At 40.9% G+C, this 19,749-nt stretch overlaps 1 protein-coding gene across 3 annotated transcripts in view; it reads right to left on the bottom strand.

The window, feature by feature from the left end:
* Positions 1 to 19,749, bottom strand: part of wwp2 (WW domain containing E3 ubiquitin protein ligase 2) — a 60,581-nt gene that overhangs the window by 29,353 nt on the left and 11,479 nt on the right. For all 3 annotated transcript variants that reach the window (XM_086301973.1, XM_086301971.1, XM_086301972.1), the window contains exons 5-9: positions 19,142 to 19,279; positions 8,166 to 8,244; positions 6,148 to 6,305; positions 4,896 to 5,139; positions 3,866 to 3,955 (exon numbers count right to left, since the gene is read on the bottom strand). In XM_086301973.1, the coding sequence (XP_086158099.1) occupies positions 3,866 to 3,955; positions 4,896 to 5,139; positions 6,148 to 6,305; positions 8,166 to 8,244; positions 19,142 to 19,279 (709 nt within the window). The remainder of the gene's footprint in view (positions 1 to 3,865; positions 3,956 to 4,895; positions 5,140 to 6,147; positions 6,306 to 8,165; positions 8,245 to 19,141; positions 19,280 to 19,749) is intronic.

Here is a 19,749-nt window from a genome sequence, read left to right on the forward strand (position 1 = left end):
CTTGTTAAATTGTTAATGATGGGGGGAAAAGTACAGTTCAAATTCTTTTTTAAGTCAGGCTTTTTGGTTCTAATAACCAGACAGCAGCCCCATGTTCAAAAGTTAGTAACTAAAAAATGGTAACAAATACAATGAAAGCAAGCGATCCAATAAGGTGTTTAATTAGATAAATTACTATTACATATATAATATTTAAAAACACTGCTGAGCTCTCTAAGAACTTGATATGATATTTTATATGATACTAATGGGTGACGCAGTGCATGAATGTAAACACAGACAAACCAGGAGGATCATGTGACAGCCCAGGCAAAGAAGTCTCTTTCTCAAGGACACTTCAGTAACACGGATGACTGCAAACACAGCGAGTTATTTGGTGGAGGGACAGTCTGTCTGACCACGATGCCTCTGAGCTTTCTTTAAAATGCACAAGAAAACTCTGCTCCCTCTCTGATATTAGCGCTGGCTTGTTATTTACTGGAGCCGAGGAAAATCCCAGAGCCCACAGAGGCCCGTCTGAGTCTCTCCTCAGTTGGGCTATCTGTCTCTGACGCTCTGTACCAGTTATGGTACCATGTCATTAACCATCTACTCTGCGTATTTCCTGGAATTTGTAGACTACAGTCCCATCACCATGTTCAGATCACACAGTGCAGTGTTGAGCTTCGTTTGAACAGTTCAATCATTATTTATAACCGTGTCAATCAAAAGCAACACTTATTAGCTCCGTCTCCTGTCTGTGCTTGACTTACTTAAACTGCTGAATTATTGGTGGGAAAAAAAGGTAATAATGAAAAAAACAACATTAGGTGAACAATATGAGCATTCAGTGTCGATTCCATTTTGGGTTATACTCCAAGCAGAAAGAGTTAGTTGCATCTTCAAGCGGCTGAGATGATTTCTTCTGTAGAGTGGACTCAGAGTTAGTGTGAGGAGTGCAGACAGCCTGGAGCCGCTGCTCCTTATATCAAAAGGCCAAAGCTGGTGGTTCAGGCATTGGGATGGGACTGGGATGCCACCTTGATGCATCCTCTTTTGGAACCTTATTTCTCCCATATTAGATTCTCTTCATTGGCTCCCTGTTAAATCCAGAACCAAATTGAAAATCCTTTTCATCACTTAAGGTGATGACTAATCAGGCTGCGTCATATCTCAAAGACCTTATAGTACTGTATCAATCAATTAGAGCACTTTGCTCTCAGACTGCAGGCTTACTTGTGATTTTTAGGATATTTAAAAACAGACATCTGGAGAACCAGCTTCCAGTATAGATCTGGAAGAAAGACACCCTCTCTACTTTTAAGATTAGGCTTCAAAGTTTACATTTTGATAAAGCATATAGTTGGGGCTGGGCCAGGTGACCCCTGAATCCTCCCTTAGTTATGCCAAAATACATCTAAGCTACTGGGGGCTTCCCATGATGCACTGTGTTTCTTCTTCACTCACAATGTGTTTATATACCTCTTTGTATTGAATCATTAGTTATTATTAATCATCTCTGTCTCTCTTCCACAGCGTGGCTTCGTTCCTTCTTCCTCACCTCACCCCCAAACGGTCACAACAGATGGCCGCCCCTCCCTGCTGGAGGTTTCTTCTAAAAGAGAGTTTTTCTTTCCCATTGTCGCCAAGTGCTTGCTTATAGGGGGATGTAGCACTTTAAGATGACTGTTGTTGTGATTTTGTACATTATAAATACAATTTAATTCAAAAGAAGTAAACTGAACAGAATTAAAATGCAAGAATTTATACCTTTAGGTGTATCGTTAACCAACAAAGAGTGGATAGTCAAAAAACAAGACAGAAAAGGTAATCTCACATGGGTTTCCCGTGGAGGGCAGAATGAGATTAAAGCTTCAGGCCGGGCTCGGTCATGATAGCTTCAATCTGAACTCTGGTTTGTTTAGCATCAAAGAAAAAATACTGTTGCTCAGTAACACAGCCGCAGATCTGATTACTGCTTAAGGCTTTGTTAAGTTTTTCAGACTGACTTTTTAAGTGGAAATCACGGCTACACTTTGGTCTGGCATGCTGTACTTCTTCTTAACTCTAACCATTTTAGTCAAGATGTAATCATTTGATGTTTTGAAATGCTATACTGGATATAAACAAAAGCTTTTCAGTTTAGTCTGTTTGGTCTAAAGAAATTTTTGAGTTTGTGACGTGTTACTGCTCACAAACCCTGCAAATGATATGATGAAGAACAATGTGAGAAGCTCTCCTCAGTCTGGCTTTGGATTGCTTTCATTCTTTAAAAAAAACACTATTGCCTAACTACCCCAACCCCACCCCCTTCATCCTCTAAACAGCTCCTGATGTGTACATCTGGAGCGTTAGCGCGGTATTAGCTTGCTAATTGATCCTCTGAAGGGCCACAACGGCCATCCGCCAGCACAGTGGTGGATGGAAGTACATGTGGCATGAAGAAAGGACTTTTGTTCTCTGGGCCCCCACGCTCTCGTTCCTTGTATGGAAAATCTGAGGTGGAGGTTTGGGGGGGGCAACCGTTTCCTAAAAACAGCCTCTCTTTCTCTCTGTCACCCAGTCAAACGCTCTGAAAATCAATCAATACTCACTCCAAGTAAAAATGTGGTAAATGGGCTGAACTCTGGCAGAACACTGTACTCCAGAAGAGGGAGAAACAGTGTTCTCGTTACGATGCCTCCGCACACAAACACTACGATCAAGCTGCAGCGTTAGGCACAGTTACAGTGCAATGTGTGTGTTTATGCCAGAGAACATATAACGTGCTCTTAATAAAACAAGAAGCTTTGATCGGGCAGAAACCAAGACTGGGAGGGAACTTTATATGTTCAGCTTTAATTTTAAAGTCACAGTCCACCCAGAACTGAAATTCTTGTGGCAAGTTCACTTCAATGGAATTGCTGCAATCAGAGCTCACAGGGGTCAGATGCCCCTCCCACCAACTCAGAGGCTGTTTTGGCTCGTTTCAACAGAACGCTGTCAACTTTAGCAGCCAGTCAGCTGATGTGCTTCACAAGGGCCTCAGAACAATAAAGCGTCTCTCATTTCCTTCTGTCCCACAACACCTCTGCTTGCTTTTCCATCGTCGACACTGCTGACTCACACACTCCACTGCTGTTTAGTCATAATAAACTCCATTCTCTTTTGGCCAGTTTTGCTTTAAGTTTTACTTTTTTCTTTGATAAAACATTCTTTTTTTTTTGTCATTTTGACTTTGATGTTTCAGGAATGATTTAGGCGTCGGCCTAAATCATTGTGGCACAGGGCATTTCAACCTAGTCCAGTTTAAACCTAATGTCCTCAACTGTTCGGTGCAGGGCAATGAGATCAAACTGCGCCTTTATTGTCTACCTATGCTGACGTGCAAGCCTGGAACAGAAACAGTACGTCATGATTTCAACCTGGAACAGAACACTTGTTTATCTTCAGTGGGGGTTTTTTTGTCTAGATGCTGAACTCCGCTGTTGTTCCTTTTCCCGGACAAGCCAACTTTTTACACAATCAGCTCTCAACCTACGAAAAGTGTCATTACCACTGGGCAAGGACGGCACACAAGTGGGCCTCTGTATCTTCTGTAATTACCATAATCCTCCTCTCTATGTAGCCAAATAGACACAAATGTCAGACCATTAATCTGAATCTGGCATAAATGGTTATTTAAGGACAGATCCTGCTTTTCCCCAGTTACGTTACTGTCAGATGGTGAAGCTAAAAAAAGTGGCCACAGATATCAGAGGAAACGGTTATTTTCAGACAGGTGATGACTGAATGCCCTTTAGTTTACAGAAAGGAATGTTGACACATGCATTAGCCTAACTTTACGTAACCCTAAACAACCAGTGCACTGATGGAGAAAACACATTTAAAAGTGCTACGGGCGCACCCCGGTGGCAGTGGTCTCTCCCACGTTGTGGTTTTGGTGTTGTGGTCAACGTAGTACACTCTGCCATGAGGCAACACCCTCTGCTCCCAGCTGCACAAAGAGAGAAGAGACAAGCACGCACAAATATTCATTTACTATCACACCGAATACATTCCAGCAACGAGATATCCAAGATTTTCTTGGACTGCCAAATACATCTTAAGTTTTTTTGTTTTGTTTTTAAAGTAGTCAGGGAGTGTCCCTTAATGTAATAAACCTCTAAATGCATCTCGCTCACCTGCAGCCATCCACACACTTAAGCTTTTTAGGGGCACTGACTCAACAAGTGTTGCTGAAGTTTTATCCTCTATAAAAAAAAATCATTCACCTCGACCTCTGTAAACACACGACTCACACTGGAAACACCATTTTAGTCTATCAGTAAAATATTCTTTTCTGACATATTGGTGGCAGTCATCTCATTCTGTGCTTATTCATCTGATAACTATTAATGAATCCCCACTTTTAGGTTGAAACTGCAAATATACACACACTACGCAGATTCTTACAAAACTATTGGAAGATTTGACTGGGTTCAGAGTTTCAGAGGCAAATATGGTGCTGGTAATAAAACGAATAAAACTGAAATAGGTGAAGTAAGCTACAAGAAGCAAAAATATATATAGAAGGCAGACTTCATTTTATTACAGGATGAGGAATGAAAAGGAAATTAAATGTTTTAGTATGGGAGGACTCAACTTTCTCACAATTAAATACTTATGACGCATTCACAGTTTACACGAAAGATCCGGGCCTACTCCAGCATCCATACAAAGTTTATCTATACACAATAACAGATTATTAATCACTGCTTACTTTTAACATTTAATGTGCTAGCATTTTTACATGTAGATACAGCAGTGTGTGTTTAAGATTTTCTTAAACAATAAATATTCCTCTCGTTGTTTCTGTGGCAGTCTTTCGTATCGTTTATAGTTTGCTGCTCAAACTACAGGCTGACTATGAGATGCTGTGACACACTGGCTCTTACCCTGCTGGGAGTGAGTCTGTGGTGGGCTCTGTGGTGCTGTTGCTGGCCTGCTCTGTGCTAGAGGTGGTGTTGGAGCTGGGCTCCACTGAGGCAGCTGGACCCAGGGCTTCCTGCTGACCAGGAGAGGGGCTACTGCTGCTGCTGCTGGCAGCTGGAGACCTGCCCGAAGGAGAAGATGGAGGAGGCGTGTGTAGGGACACGCCGCGATTGTTCTCCAGTCCATTAGACGTCAGCTCAACCTTATCTGAGAGAAGACACGGGCAACAAGAAGCATAAGAAAAGCTGGGAAGATGATGTGATGCGTTCTTACAGTCAATTAAGAAATTACGGTTTAAGAGTGAGTGGACTGATGGCTGCATGAGAGATGATTTGGGACCAAGATAGACAAACAAACGTTTTTTTTGATTGGTTGATTACAAGTAGCTGAAGCATCTGCTGTATATTACTCAGCTACTCTCTTTTCCCACATTTCCTTTCTCTCCACCAGTGCTGTCAAATAAAGGCATTAAACGCTTCCAATGACCTTTAAATTAAATGTTAAGTTTGGCAATCTTTAGACGGTAACACAATTTCAAGCTTCAAGTTTGGCATTTGCACTTGGAAGGTGTTTCTAATTCCCCAAAATGAGTGGGCGATCCTTAGGCTGCAAAATAAACAAAAATCTATCTGCCTGTGAGAAAATCACCGAAGGATGCACACATACAATGTTTTTATTGACTGAAGCCCCTGCAGTAGCCTTTTAGCATATTTTTCAGCCTGCTCATCTCGATAAGTTGCTTAATTGAATCATTTTGTTTAATTTTGTTTAGTGTGTTGAACGTCTTTCAAAATTGTGACACTACGCATATCTAAAATTGTCATGTGACATATTTAGGAGTGGATAAAAACTTTTTGATTATTTTCACTACAGCTCATCTCCTCATAATTCTTTTTTATCACCTAGAAAATGGTAGAAAGTGTGAAGAATTCCCATTATCTCTTTTATGTTTCTACTTTTTCTGACCTAAAGTCCAAAATTTCTCTCATTTGTGACAAAGTAAAGCTTAAAATCCATTTTCCATACGAAGCATATATAAAAGCTGCAGCTGAAATATTAGCCACATCTACCATTCGCTGTAGCGTGGTGTAACGTGGTTATTTTCTTGGATGCTCCCTTTTAAAAGCTTCCTCAGCAGTGTAACCACGTAAATGTAAAAAGCCTGTGTTCTTAAACTGTGCGTGACACCGTGGCGAGGTGAGCAGACTTTCCTACCTGCGCTGTTTCCGGGGCTGCCGTGACTCTTAGAGGACTGCCGGCGAGCAACGGGTCCGGGGATCTGCTCCTCACTCAGATCCCCATTTGTCAGAGAGCTCCCTCTGGAGTCCCCCGAGGACTCACCCTGCGAACCCCCCACTGAGTGCCTGTTGCTCCTGAAAACAGAGAAAGAAAAGAAGAAGACATATCAACATCTGCACTTACTTTATTCACCTCGTCCTTTTATATCCTTTGTTTTGACGACTCACAATTCAACCACACACGCAGAGGTGTCAGCTGCTTTTCCTCTCTGAACACTATCATATTTTCCCCAACGCTAAATATAACTTTGCTTTTCTGACGAGAAAGAGAAAAGCACGATGGCTTGCCCCCCCAGGACTGAGGAATGCTGGGGCCAAGCTTGGACGGCAATCTCTAGATTCAGTTGTTTACGCAGCTCAATAAGGAGAAGAACTAACAGTGCAGTGTGCACGTCTGCATGTTTTTATGACCATGTTCATGCAATGAGAACACTTGAGAACAGCATAAGAAGCCTCTCATCTTGTCTGTTGGTGGCATCTCTTCATATGCAGTATAGAGATGTTGACTGCCTCGCCATGACAGCAGCGGTTTAGGCTCTTGGCTGAACTGTGCTTAATGCCCCCCCACAGTGTTTAGAGGGAAATACCATCTGACCCCATGCACTCCCGCAGCAAAGCTTGGAAATAAATGCAGCCTGCTCCACTATTTATTATCTCGCTACCATTCTAGCCAGTGAGAGCTGCGTCTGAAACCACACTTGGGGGGGGGGGGATAACATGCTGGCACTCTGCATAAGTGCTTCAGTCGAGTGGCTTCCTCCACTCGACCCTTTTCTTCTCTTTTCTGCATTTATTTTGATTACAATTACGCCTGGGGTTTGTGACTTTCATAAACAGTTTTTTAGAAACGGGTTTGGAAAGTTTAGCATTGTATTTATTATTATTGTTCTTACTGTACCACAACGTCTGCAGACTTTCTAAAGCGGTGGGATTAAAGAAGCCTCTTTTTCTTTGAAAAGGCATTTTTGGTTTGTTAGGCTATAAAGAATCACAAAGTCTTTTAAAAATCTGACTTATGGAAATAAACATTAAGACAGAATAATGCTGAAATGATGGCTTTTATAAATACACTCTATTATTCTGGTGTTCAGCTATTCAACAGGAGATAATCATGACTTGTATTTGATGTTTTGCTCGCCTGATATGCCAGAAAAGTGAATCTCTTTGGAGTTTTATTGCCTATTAGAAAAAATGAGCTGATTTTTATTTTTTTTTATTTAATGTTTTAGACATAAGCTATAACTTTAGCTTATCTAATGCAATATATCCCACAGGAGATGCCAGTACAGTCTACAGTATTCCCCACATAACTCATAAAGAAGCTCTAATGAAAGCTGGCTACAGTGTATGCACCTCCTTTTGTATATCTTGTTATATTTCATGTTATAATTCAGAAATTTTATGAGCCTAAATGTCACTGTTCATTATGACAGCCATGGAGTTATGACAATTAAGAAATCCCAGACTTTTGGGCCATCTGTCCTGCTGTGTCACCCCAAGCTCTTCAGGAGCTGGAGAGCAAAACAACAATATCCCACGACGTGCTCTAATAAAATAATAAAATAAAATATCAAATTTCCCCTAGATGACAGCAAGCTGTGCAGATCCAGGAACCCAAAGTCCGTTTTATGCAGATGCCAGATGGTGGGAATTATTACACCGTGACGCAAACGCAAAATTTTGGGAAGGGGATAAATGATCCCCTTTCTTGTGTGGAGAAAACCACAACTAACCACCACATATGTTGGTAGAAAAAGATTCAGAGTCTTGAACTGAGCTATTTCCCAGAATCCCCCGTTACATGTGTAACGGCACAATGAGTTGGATGTTAACCATAGTTTTACTCCATTAAAATATTGTTGAAGCATTGTTGAGGACTGTACCCAAATCCCAAACAGTCACAGTGTGTGTGTGTCTTTGTGTGCGTTTTCTGACCTGGCCTGTGATCCCGCTGTACTGGGAGTCTCCTCGCTCTGTGTCCTCCTCAGGTTGGGTCTATCCGACTGAAGTATCTCTGCAACAAAGACCGATTACATCATTAGTGGACAAACATACACACGGACACATCCATATCACGCTCCTACCAGCACAGTAACAGTTCAGCAGTGAATCCTTGACTAGATAAAAATTAGTCAAGTCTCCTTTAGCTTGTGACAAAACAGTGACAGTTCGGGCTGTTTCTGTCTCCTGCAGTAGACAGCCCTGTTACTATAGCAACCCAATGCAGTCCAATAAAGAAATAAAAGAGGAGGATGTAGAGTCAGGTTTGGTTTAATTCACTAAACAGTCACAGGGCCAAACAAGTGCACGTGCAAGGTTTCTGAAACTAAAAATAAGGATGTGTGAAATTAATTTAGTGTACTATTTAATTCACGCAATATTTCTGCAAGGTAAAACAGAAGGTTTAACCTCAGACACCACTGTTTATCTGCAGGAAATGTCACACTTGGTTTTAGGGCAAACAAAAAATTCCCAAAATGTGTAAAATGTCCATCTGCATCTAAAGGTCAGAGGTCACTCTTTCGAGGACGCAATGTTCACATTTTGGACAGAGAAGACAGATGGTTTGAACGAGGAGTAAAAGAAGTCCACTGTGAACGAACATCTCGGATGAGAGGTGAAACATCTTCAAGGAAACTTAAAGAAGTCCAGATGCTTTTCTTTCCAAGCTTCTTAGACTATGATGACCTGGATGACTGAGAACCTTCACAGACATAAAATGTCAAATATACAATTAGAAATGTTATATTTTCCATAATAAATACACTATAGTGAGAACTGGGCTCACATCTGTCAATCTGGACCAAGTGACAATCCTCAGGGCCGGGCCCAAATGAAGCAAACACATACTATAATCATCAAAACCTGCAGTTCCTCCAATGGCCACTGGAGGCTGGCTCTAAATTTGAGACAATCCCCATGGACTCGTATGAGAAAATGTCCATTTTCAGCAATTAAATAAAGAGGTTTACAACCTGGCACTAAAACATTGTTTGTCTTCTTTATAACGGCTGCACATGGATAGGAGTCTATGACTGACAGTTGTGCAAACAGGCAGCAAATCACTCAAATGAACCTCTGAATGGTTCAGATGTTTGATCTGGACAAAAAAAAAAAAAAAAAAAAAAGATGGATGGATGGATGGATTTTGGATGAAATTATCTCAATAATCATAAAACTATACAAATACAACATACACAACTGATTTGCTGCTCAAAAAAAACTTCAGTTGCTAGTAGGGCTGCTCAATTAATCGAATTTTAATCACGATTACGATCTGGGCTTTCAACGATCATTAAAAATGACTGAGCCGATTATTAGCCCCTCCCTCATTTATCCGCGACACCTTAAAGGCCGGTCCGTGAAAATATTGTCGGGCATAAACCAGTCCGTGGCGCAAAGGTTGGAGACCGCTGATTAAGAGGACCCGAGGGAAGCTCGGAAAGCTAAGCAGAAGTTATTTGGAGAGTGACTGCCGTTGGTTGAAAAGAGAGTTTAAAAAAAAAAAACTTCAGTGGTGTTGCACACTATTTTATATTATTTTTTTAAAGTCATTGTTAACCCTTTAAAGCCGGTCAGAGCAGCACGCTCCGTTTTGCGTAACTATTTTTAAATCCCTGTAGAACCTGAACCGTGTAAGCTAGCGCAATAATTTGTTTTGCATATGAAACCGGAGGAGTTGTACTTACATCTTATGCCATCAGCTTGTCCTCGGTCACGGTTTCGTTCCACATATAGCTTTGCAAAAATTGCATAAAAAGCGCTTGCAGGAACAAAAACATAATATTCCAGAAACACGCTTTGCCGATCCTATCAGCTGTTCGTAACACTTCCCACAGTGAAATGATGCACATGCTGTTTTCTTTGCAAATTTGCATCATAGGATTGTTTTTTGTTTTTCCTGCAGTATATAAAAATTGCTGTATCTCCAAAATAAAACTATGAAGACACTCAAAATAAATTTCCTGTGGTGGGAAACTATTTTTTGCAACTTTATTGTATTTAAAGTTTTGAGGGATAAACCTCTTAAATTTCTCCAAGTAGAAATATATGTAAACAAAACAAAAGCGATTTTCAATTTTTTTTGTAGTTTATTGCACTTTTTTGCAATTTATGTAATTACTATGGACTTAATGCATACATATTATTAAAATATGGGCTATAACAGTTGTATTGATGTATAGCAACTTGAAATGCTCCCACAAATGGCACTACAGCATGTAAAAAAAATAATATAAGCTCTGGTGGACTTGGTTCTATAGTAGGTCTTAAAGGGTTAAATAAATATCGTCAAATAATCGTGATCTCAATTTCAGTGAAAATAATCGTGATTATCATTTTTGCCATAATCGAGCAGCCCTAGTTGCTAGTAAACTATATATAACTAGCGAATGATTCCACGTGGTGATTCTCCTTTATGAGCAAAGTTTGCAGAATAAACATCAAGTTGCATTCAATAAAAACTTAAACTAGTGAATAAAACCGTAAACCCATCAGGATGTGTTCACTTACACCACACAGTAAAAGAGCCAAGCACTGTTCACAAATGAAAGACTTTGAGTCGCCCCCTGCTGGCCATTATCAAGAATGCAAGATCAAGGCACTTCACATTAGCTTAGCTTTACAGACTCTGAAGATACATCTTGCGAATACAATCCATGTTTCCTATCACTTCGTTACCATCGCTGATAACAGGCGAAAAACTTTCAGACAAATTAACTTTTTAAAATCACACTTTGAAGCAAGTATTGACAATCCTGGCTAAAAAACTCGAAGCAAACTCACTAAGCAATAAGTTCAGCTTCCCTAACATCATCATTATCAGTCCCAGTGTCTTCTAAGACAGCGGTCCCCAACCTTTTTTGCGCCACGGACCGGTTTATGCCCGACATTATTTTCACGGACCGGCCTTTAAGGTGTCGCGGATAAATACAACAAAATAAAACTAGTACCCGTACCGAAAAAAAGAAGATTTATTCATAACACACGTGAAGAGACCCAGGAAAACCGAGTAAACGATAAAAACGATAACAAAATAAAGCTGAAAACCGATAAAAACCCTGAAAACCATACATTTCACACCTGAGCCTCAACTCTCGCGGCCGGTACCAAACGACTCACGGACCAGGGGTTGGGGACCGCTGTTCTAAGACACAGATTTATCGTCGCACTATGAAATTTGCGGTGGTTACCTGTCCCTGCATCTCAGAACTGTACAGTAAATGACAAAGTGCTCATACTGAGGCTTTGTGTGCACAAATAAAACAATAACCCTGAAAACCATACATATAGACCTGACACATGTGGTGGTGGAAGCACAGTTGGCGGTTTAATAGAGACCATTCATGCTTGTATGTATCGAGTAGTCTGTGCTGGTTTGTGTGCGCAGTGGTATGCGGTCTTGGCGGTGTGAGGGACTATACAGTCCCAACTGTGACTGAAAGCCACAGGCCTGTAACGCGCTTTTCATTAACACTCACTTTCTCCTTTACACACCACCTTCCTTCGTGCCGTGGGCACGACAGCCTCAAATGGCATCCATGTTTACACATTTACATATCCCGCTATCTAAGGTAAAGAAAACAGGTAAAGTCTCACTGACTCACATACTTACACACACACGCGCGCGCACACACACACACACACGCGCGCACACACACACACACACACACACACACACACACACACACACACACAGCACTATTTTAGAGCTATGAAAGAGCTTCTTGTGAGCAGACCTGGTGGACATACAGAAAAATAAACAGTGGGCTTGAGGAGAAACCATTGTGTCATAGCCCGCTCACTGAGTTCATCATCCCCCATCCCGCGTAATGGTCCAATTACTGCTCTGGTGTGTGTCTGTCTGAGGTGGTATGCCTTCTCAACATCTAAACTTCAGTGAAAATAACAGAGGGCACACATTTCAGTCACACAGCTGCTATGGAGAGACTGGAAGCTTTGGCTTACTTGTTTAACCTCAGTGTCCACTCGGATTAGCCCCTGTGAAAGAGAACACCTTTGATTTAAGACTGCAATAAAAGAGGTCGATGAGGCCGAGCCCAGAGGTGTTCACTGATGTTAACAACGACACAAAATGAACACATTCACACAACTTGCAGCCAGGGCGACAAATGAACTGATTATGACAACACTTAGATGAGGGTCTACACCAGAGGTATTAAAGATAAGGTTCGGGGCCAAGAATCAGCCCAGCAAAGACTCCAATTTCGCCCACTGGACAGCTTTAAAAATATGAAGGAGTGGAACTTAAACACAGACACCAACCCTAATATCCTCATTTGCCACACATCCTACTCCAAGGCAATTAGATAATAGATAAACAATTAAATTACAGAAAAGCTGCAGTTTTTCCACAATTTACTACAGAAATGTATGTTTGTTTAATTATATAATTAAAGGACGTTTTTAGCAAAGGACTACAGGGACCTTTTCTGTAATTTTACACATTTATCATGTAGTTTCATGCTTCAAGGCCCAATTATCAAAGTTTGATGTCTCTGGTCTACATGAAGCACCGGGGAGACGGTCATCAACTGGCCATTTGTTATTTGTAATGATGATCGTAACAGGTCTTCATTGCATAAAATTTCATTGCAAATGGAGCTTATTTTTAACCTGTATCGTGATATTAGGATTTATGAGTAACTACAAAAACAAATATTGGCTTTTTAAAACCATGAAATATCGGTACTGGTATCGGTCTTAAAATTCCTACACTGCCTAAACTCTACATAACAAGTAACAGGGCTCGCAAAATCGCTGGCCCGACGTCCCGGGGCTAGCGATATCTCTGGTCGGACGACCAAAATCTATCTCAGCCCAAAATGCGCAGTTTGTGTTTAACTAAGCATTTATGAAATCACTTTATTTTTTTCCCAGTCTGTTTATTCAGTGTTGGCCACACCACCCTTTAATATCAGTCCCTATATATAGACATCATTGGGCAGTGACTGGGATTTTCACATCACATAGTTGCCCTCGTTTTGCAGACTGTAACGTCTCATCCATGGACATTTTCTTGTGGATACATGCTATACCGCAATATATACATCTGCCAGTGACACTTTTGGCTGAATTTCTGTCTCACGCTCTTAATGAGTTCCACAACTCTGGCACATTTAGCCAGTTAATTAACACAGTCTAGCGTGATGTCTCAGTGTTGACCAGTGTTAGTCAGTGGGTCGGATAATCTGAGGGTGTCTGTGCTGCGGTTTACATGTGGCTCCTGCTTCTGTGGGATAGGAAGCTGTGAGTATGTGGAGTGTGTATGTACGAATCTGACAGTTACAAAGTTTGCCAAAAGTTGAAATATAAGGGTTTGTTTATGAAGCCCACCACATGCGTGCGTGTGTGTGTGTCAGAAAAGCTGCCAGGGGAAGTGAGCAAACCCCCAAACTAACAGAGCTGCGTTCAGACTGAGAACACAGAGCCCCTTGACATCACCAGAAGTAACACACTCCCACCTTTATGCACTTTGTATATTCAAGCAGCTCACATACGGCTGAGCACACACACTCTGCAGAATGTAAAACACATGTGCGCTCACACACAAGTGCAAAAAACCCAAAACAAAACAACAAAACCCCCACACATCTGCATCGACACTCAGGACAACATAAAAAACACACACAAAGTCAAGTGCCTCAGCTTGAAACCCAGGATCTGGAGGGCACACTTCAGGCCTCTCCTCCCCCTGAAACACACACACACACACACACACACACACACACACACACACACACACACACACACACACACACACACACACTTGCATTCAACTTTGTCATCGCTGCCCCTGCAAGCTTGAAGAGGAAACCCCCCCCAACTCTCGCTACCATGCACACTGCTCCAGGATCACAGAAGGCGATTGTACTACTGAGCTGCAAGCAATGAGACTCAATTACGCAATTCTCTGCAACAAATTAGACAAAAGCGCTCCTGATGTTGGTGATTATGTGTGTGGAGAGGCTGCAGATAACAGAAAACTGGGGGGTGGAGGGCTCTTTTCGTTGTACGTCAACCTTTGACCTGCACACACACTCAAATTACGGATGCACGCTTGTTTAACTGCATTATGAGGGCTTCGTTTTCACTGCATTCATTCGTTTATATCCAGAAAATGGTCTTACTTTAAAGCATGGTTCCACATTTTTCCATAAACGCGCTCACTCGCTTCCACGCCAAGACTTTGGTGAGAAGATCAAAGTCAAAAGAGCAGCATGCAAGCTTGGCTTTGTATCACAACTACTCAATCTTTACAAAATTATGCGTAAAAATGAGATGTTCCCACTAACCTTTCTGCAGCCAGCTCTAGCTGCTGGATGAAAGGATTATCCAGAAAGTCAAAGTACTCTGTTAAAGATCTGGATATTCAATTTTTTTTTCTGTTTATTTTGAATATGACAACACTGCATTTAGGTTGTTTAGGTTGTTTGGGCTGTAAAATTACATAATAATTCTCACCTTTCAGGAACCATTTGAACTTTCTCTGCAGGTTAAGGAGTTACAGTCATGTGAAGCACGCATGATAAAATCTAGGCCGAGCTGATTCTTGTGCCTGTGTTCAGCCAACAGTACCTTGTGAAGCTTTTGTGCTGTCGTGACAAACAGCATATCTCTGTAAAGCCTGTCTTTTCTTCTTTTGGAAACAATCTGAATTTTGTCTGTAGCACAAACGGGAACGGACGGACGCAAATATGGAAAGAGTTGCCGCAGAAACAGCAGGGACTTTGGCGACTGTGTCCTTACAACTTAAAAACATGTACGTGTATGATTCTTATGTGCATTTAAATCCAAACAATTATCTAATTATCAAAGAAAAGCCCCATTTACAGGATTTGTTTTTCCATCTTGTCCCTCTCGGGGAGATATATGTTACAACAGCATGCACACACTCACACACCTCCTCTTAACCTCTCTTCACATCTGAACAGTCACAAAGAGACACATTTACGCAGCCCATGCTGTGGCAGGCCTCAGGCCTCACTGCTGGCTGTGTTCATTCAGCAGGATACACTGCGGGCTCTGTGTGGCGCTCTATGAAGCCTTGTGTGTGTGTGTTGCACAGAGAGAGGAGATGGATGCATGGAACCTCGCTATGGCTTTAAGAGCAGATTAAGAACACCGTATTTGTTTAAAAAAACATAGACCCAGTCTTTGCTTCCAAACCATAAAGGAAGGCAAAATGTTAGTGTAGTGCTTGGGAGCGGAAAATTCTGTTGACTGAGAGTCAATAAGTGTGTGAAGTGTTTGAAATCCTTCCTGGCAAACTATGGAATCATTTTATATTGGTTTGGGAATAGCAATACATGAATGTGAAGATAAAATATCAACTGAGGCCACAGTTACACAGTGTCATATATTCTTTTAATATCATGATTTAAGTGTAACGATATTCTTGTTTTGTTATTCTTGGCCGGACAGACAGACTACTGGGACACTATTTAAACATCACCTAAACTCTCTACTAAAAACAACAACCGACTTTGGTGAAATGAATAAATACTCTCTAGTCTAACTTTACAGTAACTGTCATCAGGTATGACACAATACACCTGAAGCTAGCCACTGCATAACAAATGCTTTATCCAAATTCTTCAAAACTGTTATCTTTATACAGTTAAAGCAGATAAAAGCAATACAGAGAATATTTTCTGATGATCCAGCGCTTTCTAAAACTCAAAGTGCACTCAGTGAAAAATAAAGAGTTTCTAATGAGCAGAAGCCTGAGTCACCGGGAATGTGACGGCAGAAGGCGGACAGAGCGTGGAGATGTTTTTGGCAGAAGCGAGCTGGCACAAGGGCAATAAAAATAAATTTGTTGAGACTAACAAGAGCGTAGCCGCTTCTGCCGCTGCTTTTTCAGACACTTTCATTTGTCAGATATACGGCCTGGAGGCCAGGCCCTCTGCTTGTCTTTGGAAAGTGTGAAAATGGCAGAGGTGGTGGTCAATTTTTAGACTTTTTACTGTGTTTTGCACCAGGAAGCATTGTGTTCCAAGACATTAAGACAGCAGCTGTCAAAATCCGGTGCAGAGGTGTGATACAACATCAATTTAACAGCCTTCATGACATTACCCATGGCCTGCTGTGCCACTGGAAGGATGTTAAAACATGTCAAAGTCACGGAGGCATGTCAGTGCTTCTCTGACTTTCAACAGCAGCTCTTTTTCTAAGTGGAAAAAAACGACTTTGCACACTAAGACACCTCCAGCTGTTCATCGTATGTGTTGTGAGGATGAATCCTGAAATGCTATGGTGTTTACAGTGCAAAAACTCAAAATCTTACCAAGTATATTTGTCTAATTTCTATTCAAAATATCTCATCACACTGGAAAAAAGACACAATCAGCTACAGAGTGACATTTCAGTGAGATATGGGAACTTGTTTTTAGTGCATCTTGGATCTGGAGAAACATCACTTGTTCCATCGGCAGATTTTTTTTCACTTATTTCAAGCAAAAATATCTTGTATAAGTGAAAAAAATGATTAATTAAATTCTATTATCTAGATATTTAGAAATATCTGAAGCAGCATTGTACTCTCAGAAAACATCAAAGATCACAGGTAAAATGCTGACCTTACTTTGACTGCTGCAAAGGAGACCAGGTCAGGTCACATTACTGCATGTAAAGGAGGCAGGAGGAGGCCAAACTACTTGTCAAGCTAATGAAATCTTCATTCATATAAATGTACATGAAATTACTTTTTCTCCATAATTTACGCCAAAGCCAATATGGCCGCTTTTGACAACGCACTTTAGATTTAAAGACTAAAGAACATGAGCAAACGTGTGTGTTGCCTGTTAGATAAAATAAGTGTAACACCTCTGGTCAACACATTAAAAGGTTATCAAAATGATCCTGGTTCTATGATAGACGTTACTTGGAATTACAGCTTGAATGACTGATGGTGATTATACTATAAACAATATAATCAATATAAACATAAAAAACAACATTATGGCATTTCAGACATGACAAACACAAGCGGTTAAATAGTTTACATGGAAATAACAGGACATGGAAAGGTACAGTGCTATTACTGCTAACATTAATATAATTAATAAAACTGCAAAAATGTGAAGAGGGCGCAAACGCCTTCGCTGTCGCTACAAAACAAACATCCATTTAATGCACGCTGGTATTTCCTAATGAAATAAGTGAAAAATGTCACAGTATAGGATGTTCAAAACATCAGTAACAACTAGTTATTGATTACTCACACCTACTGACAAAGGATGGAGTCTGCTGGTTAAAGTCTACAATACTTAAACAAATTCCGATAAAAAAAAAGCAACAATAATTTAAAACAATTCGATAATTTAAAGCAATTCAGTTATTGAAGCATTTATTTTCAGGTTATTCACAACATTCATGCTTCAAACCTGCAGCAAAGGTTTACTTGTTTTTTTGGTGTAAAAGTGTTGCTACATAGCAGAACACTGCACCACCATCACACCACAGTCTGCTGAATCTTTAAATTTCAAGCTGAATCTTTTTGCAGTTAAACTGTTTCTAGGATTAAAAAGACAAATCAAATGCAAAGTTGCATCAGTCTACCAAACCTTAAGGCTCACCTTCACTATTCCTGCTATTTTTAATTGCACTATGAAATGAGGTTATGGCTCCCTGGAAACGTTTGTTATTGTCCTAAGGCCTTCTCCTGCGTGGGAACCAACAAATATTTTAATTTCCAAAGGTTTAGGCAGCCGCGTAGAGAACTCAGTGACTGTGGGTTGCTGGGACAAGGTTTCGGGAAACAGAGTATTTATGAAGCTTTGAAATTTGAATCACCTCCCTAAAAATAATTAGAGTTAAATTAACTGAGGTTAAAGGTGCTTTTTGGACACTTACATTTTTAAAAAGAGAGAGGGAGAGAGAATAAAAAAATAATCTTGCTTTAAGGCTGAAAACAATGTCAGCTTTTACTCGGCTGTCTTTAGTAAGACTAAACACAGTAAAATGTTAAGGCATGCTACTGTACAGCCACAGCGTAGAGCAGGAGGCAAAGTAGGCCAGCAAAACATAGAAGGCTTCCAGTCCCACTGTTTTTAATAAACAGTGGTTAAAGTACTTTTAATAAAGTAAGACTGTTAAGCATCTGCCTAACGTTTCATCTGATTCCTGTCGACACCCACATCTGGATAACTTTACAGATGTGGGTATCTTTAGACTTATTTGTTGATTCTCAGTAGACCATCTAAAAACTAATACAAATGAAAGACAACAATCAACATTAGATTAAAACAGCATTCGGCTGTCACCGGTGTCACCACATAAGCAATGTACCAACAAGCTGTCATGTCACCATGACGAAAAAAACTCCACTACAGAACATGTCAACAGCAACTGTATTTAACCTGAGAGCAAAGAGGGCAAGAAGAAGCGATTTAGACTATTTTGAACCCTTTGGCTTTTTCCAGCACTCATTACCAGGGCGGCGAGACACACAAGCATCTCACTGTACAGATATATCTGTGTGTGTGTTTGCTTTCTGGCAGTGCTACAAAATATTAAAGAGAAAGAGCAAGGGGAAAGAGGGAGAGGAGGAGAAAAACTTTAATACTGCGGTGTATTCTGTACTAATAAGCTGTCTGGGCTTCTGTGGGAAACTGTGTGTGTGTTCACTTTAATATAGCTTGTCTGACCGGTGTAAGCTTTGCCATGCACTTCTGTGTGCTTCTCCAAGGCTTCATGTTTGACTGAGAGCTTTCTTTGAATGTGCTGCATGTTATTTCATTTTTATATTGTGCACGGTGCAGCTGTGAGACAAATCTTCACATCTGTGGTGTGACTGCTTTGCGATGTGCTTTTCAGGTCATTTCTGTGCGATTACCTTTACCCTTGTGCATGTGTGCGCGTGCTTGAGAGATAAAGGCAGGACTCACTGTCTGCTGCCGTGCTGCCGTTGGGCAGCGAGCCCAGATCAACAACCATGCCGTCCAGACAGACGTTGAGCTCGCCTCCTGCTACAACCGAGCCTTTGTTCTCCGTCTGCAGCACCAGACTCAGCTGGACGTTCTCCACTAGAGGGTGGAAGAATGACAGACAAACAGAGAAAGAGGGGATGAGTGACTGAGAAGGCAGAGGGACAAAGGAAAATGGATATCCTCTGTTATTGCTCTAACAGAGGAAAACAGCGTGAAGTCACCGAATACCAAAAGGATTGTTTTCCAAAGATGTCGTCCCCCATTTCACTTGGAAAATATTCTGCATGTTAACAGATATACAGAAGGTCTGACTGATCCCCTCACACGTCCAGTGTGTAAAGTTGTTTTTAATTGCAGTATTTACATGAAGTAAGTCGTCTAGCTGCCAGATTAAGTTCCACACTGCACGTATGCACTGAATCTGCCCACAGCTTCCTGCTGGGCTCAGAGGCTTTGCTTTCACATCCACTTTGTTTTTGGTTTTGGGGGGTTTTAAATGCTCAAACCATTTCACAGTTAGAGAGGTAAGACTAACATGGTTTGGACATGAGGAGAAAAAGAGAAAG

Source organism: Aulonocara sp. 'chitande type north' Nkhata Bay, linkage group LG7 (assembly GCF_057382095.1).
Source record: "Aulonocara sp. 'chitande type north' Nkhata Bay isolate Kocher_YH1m ecotype deep benthic linkage group LG7, A_spYH_male_GT1.1, whole genome shotgun sequence".
NCBI classification, from domain to species: Eukaryota; Metazoa; Chordata; class Actinopteri; order Cichliformes; family Cichlidae; genus Aulonocara; species Aulonocara sp. 'chitande type north' Nkhata Bay.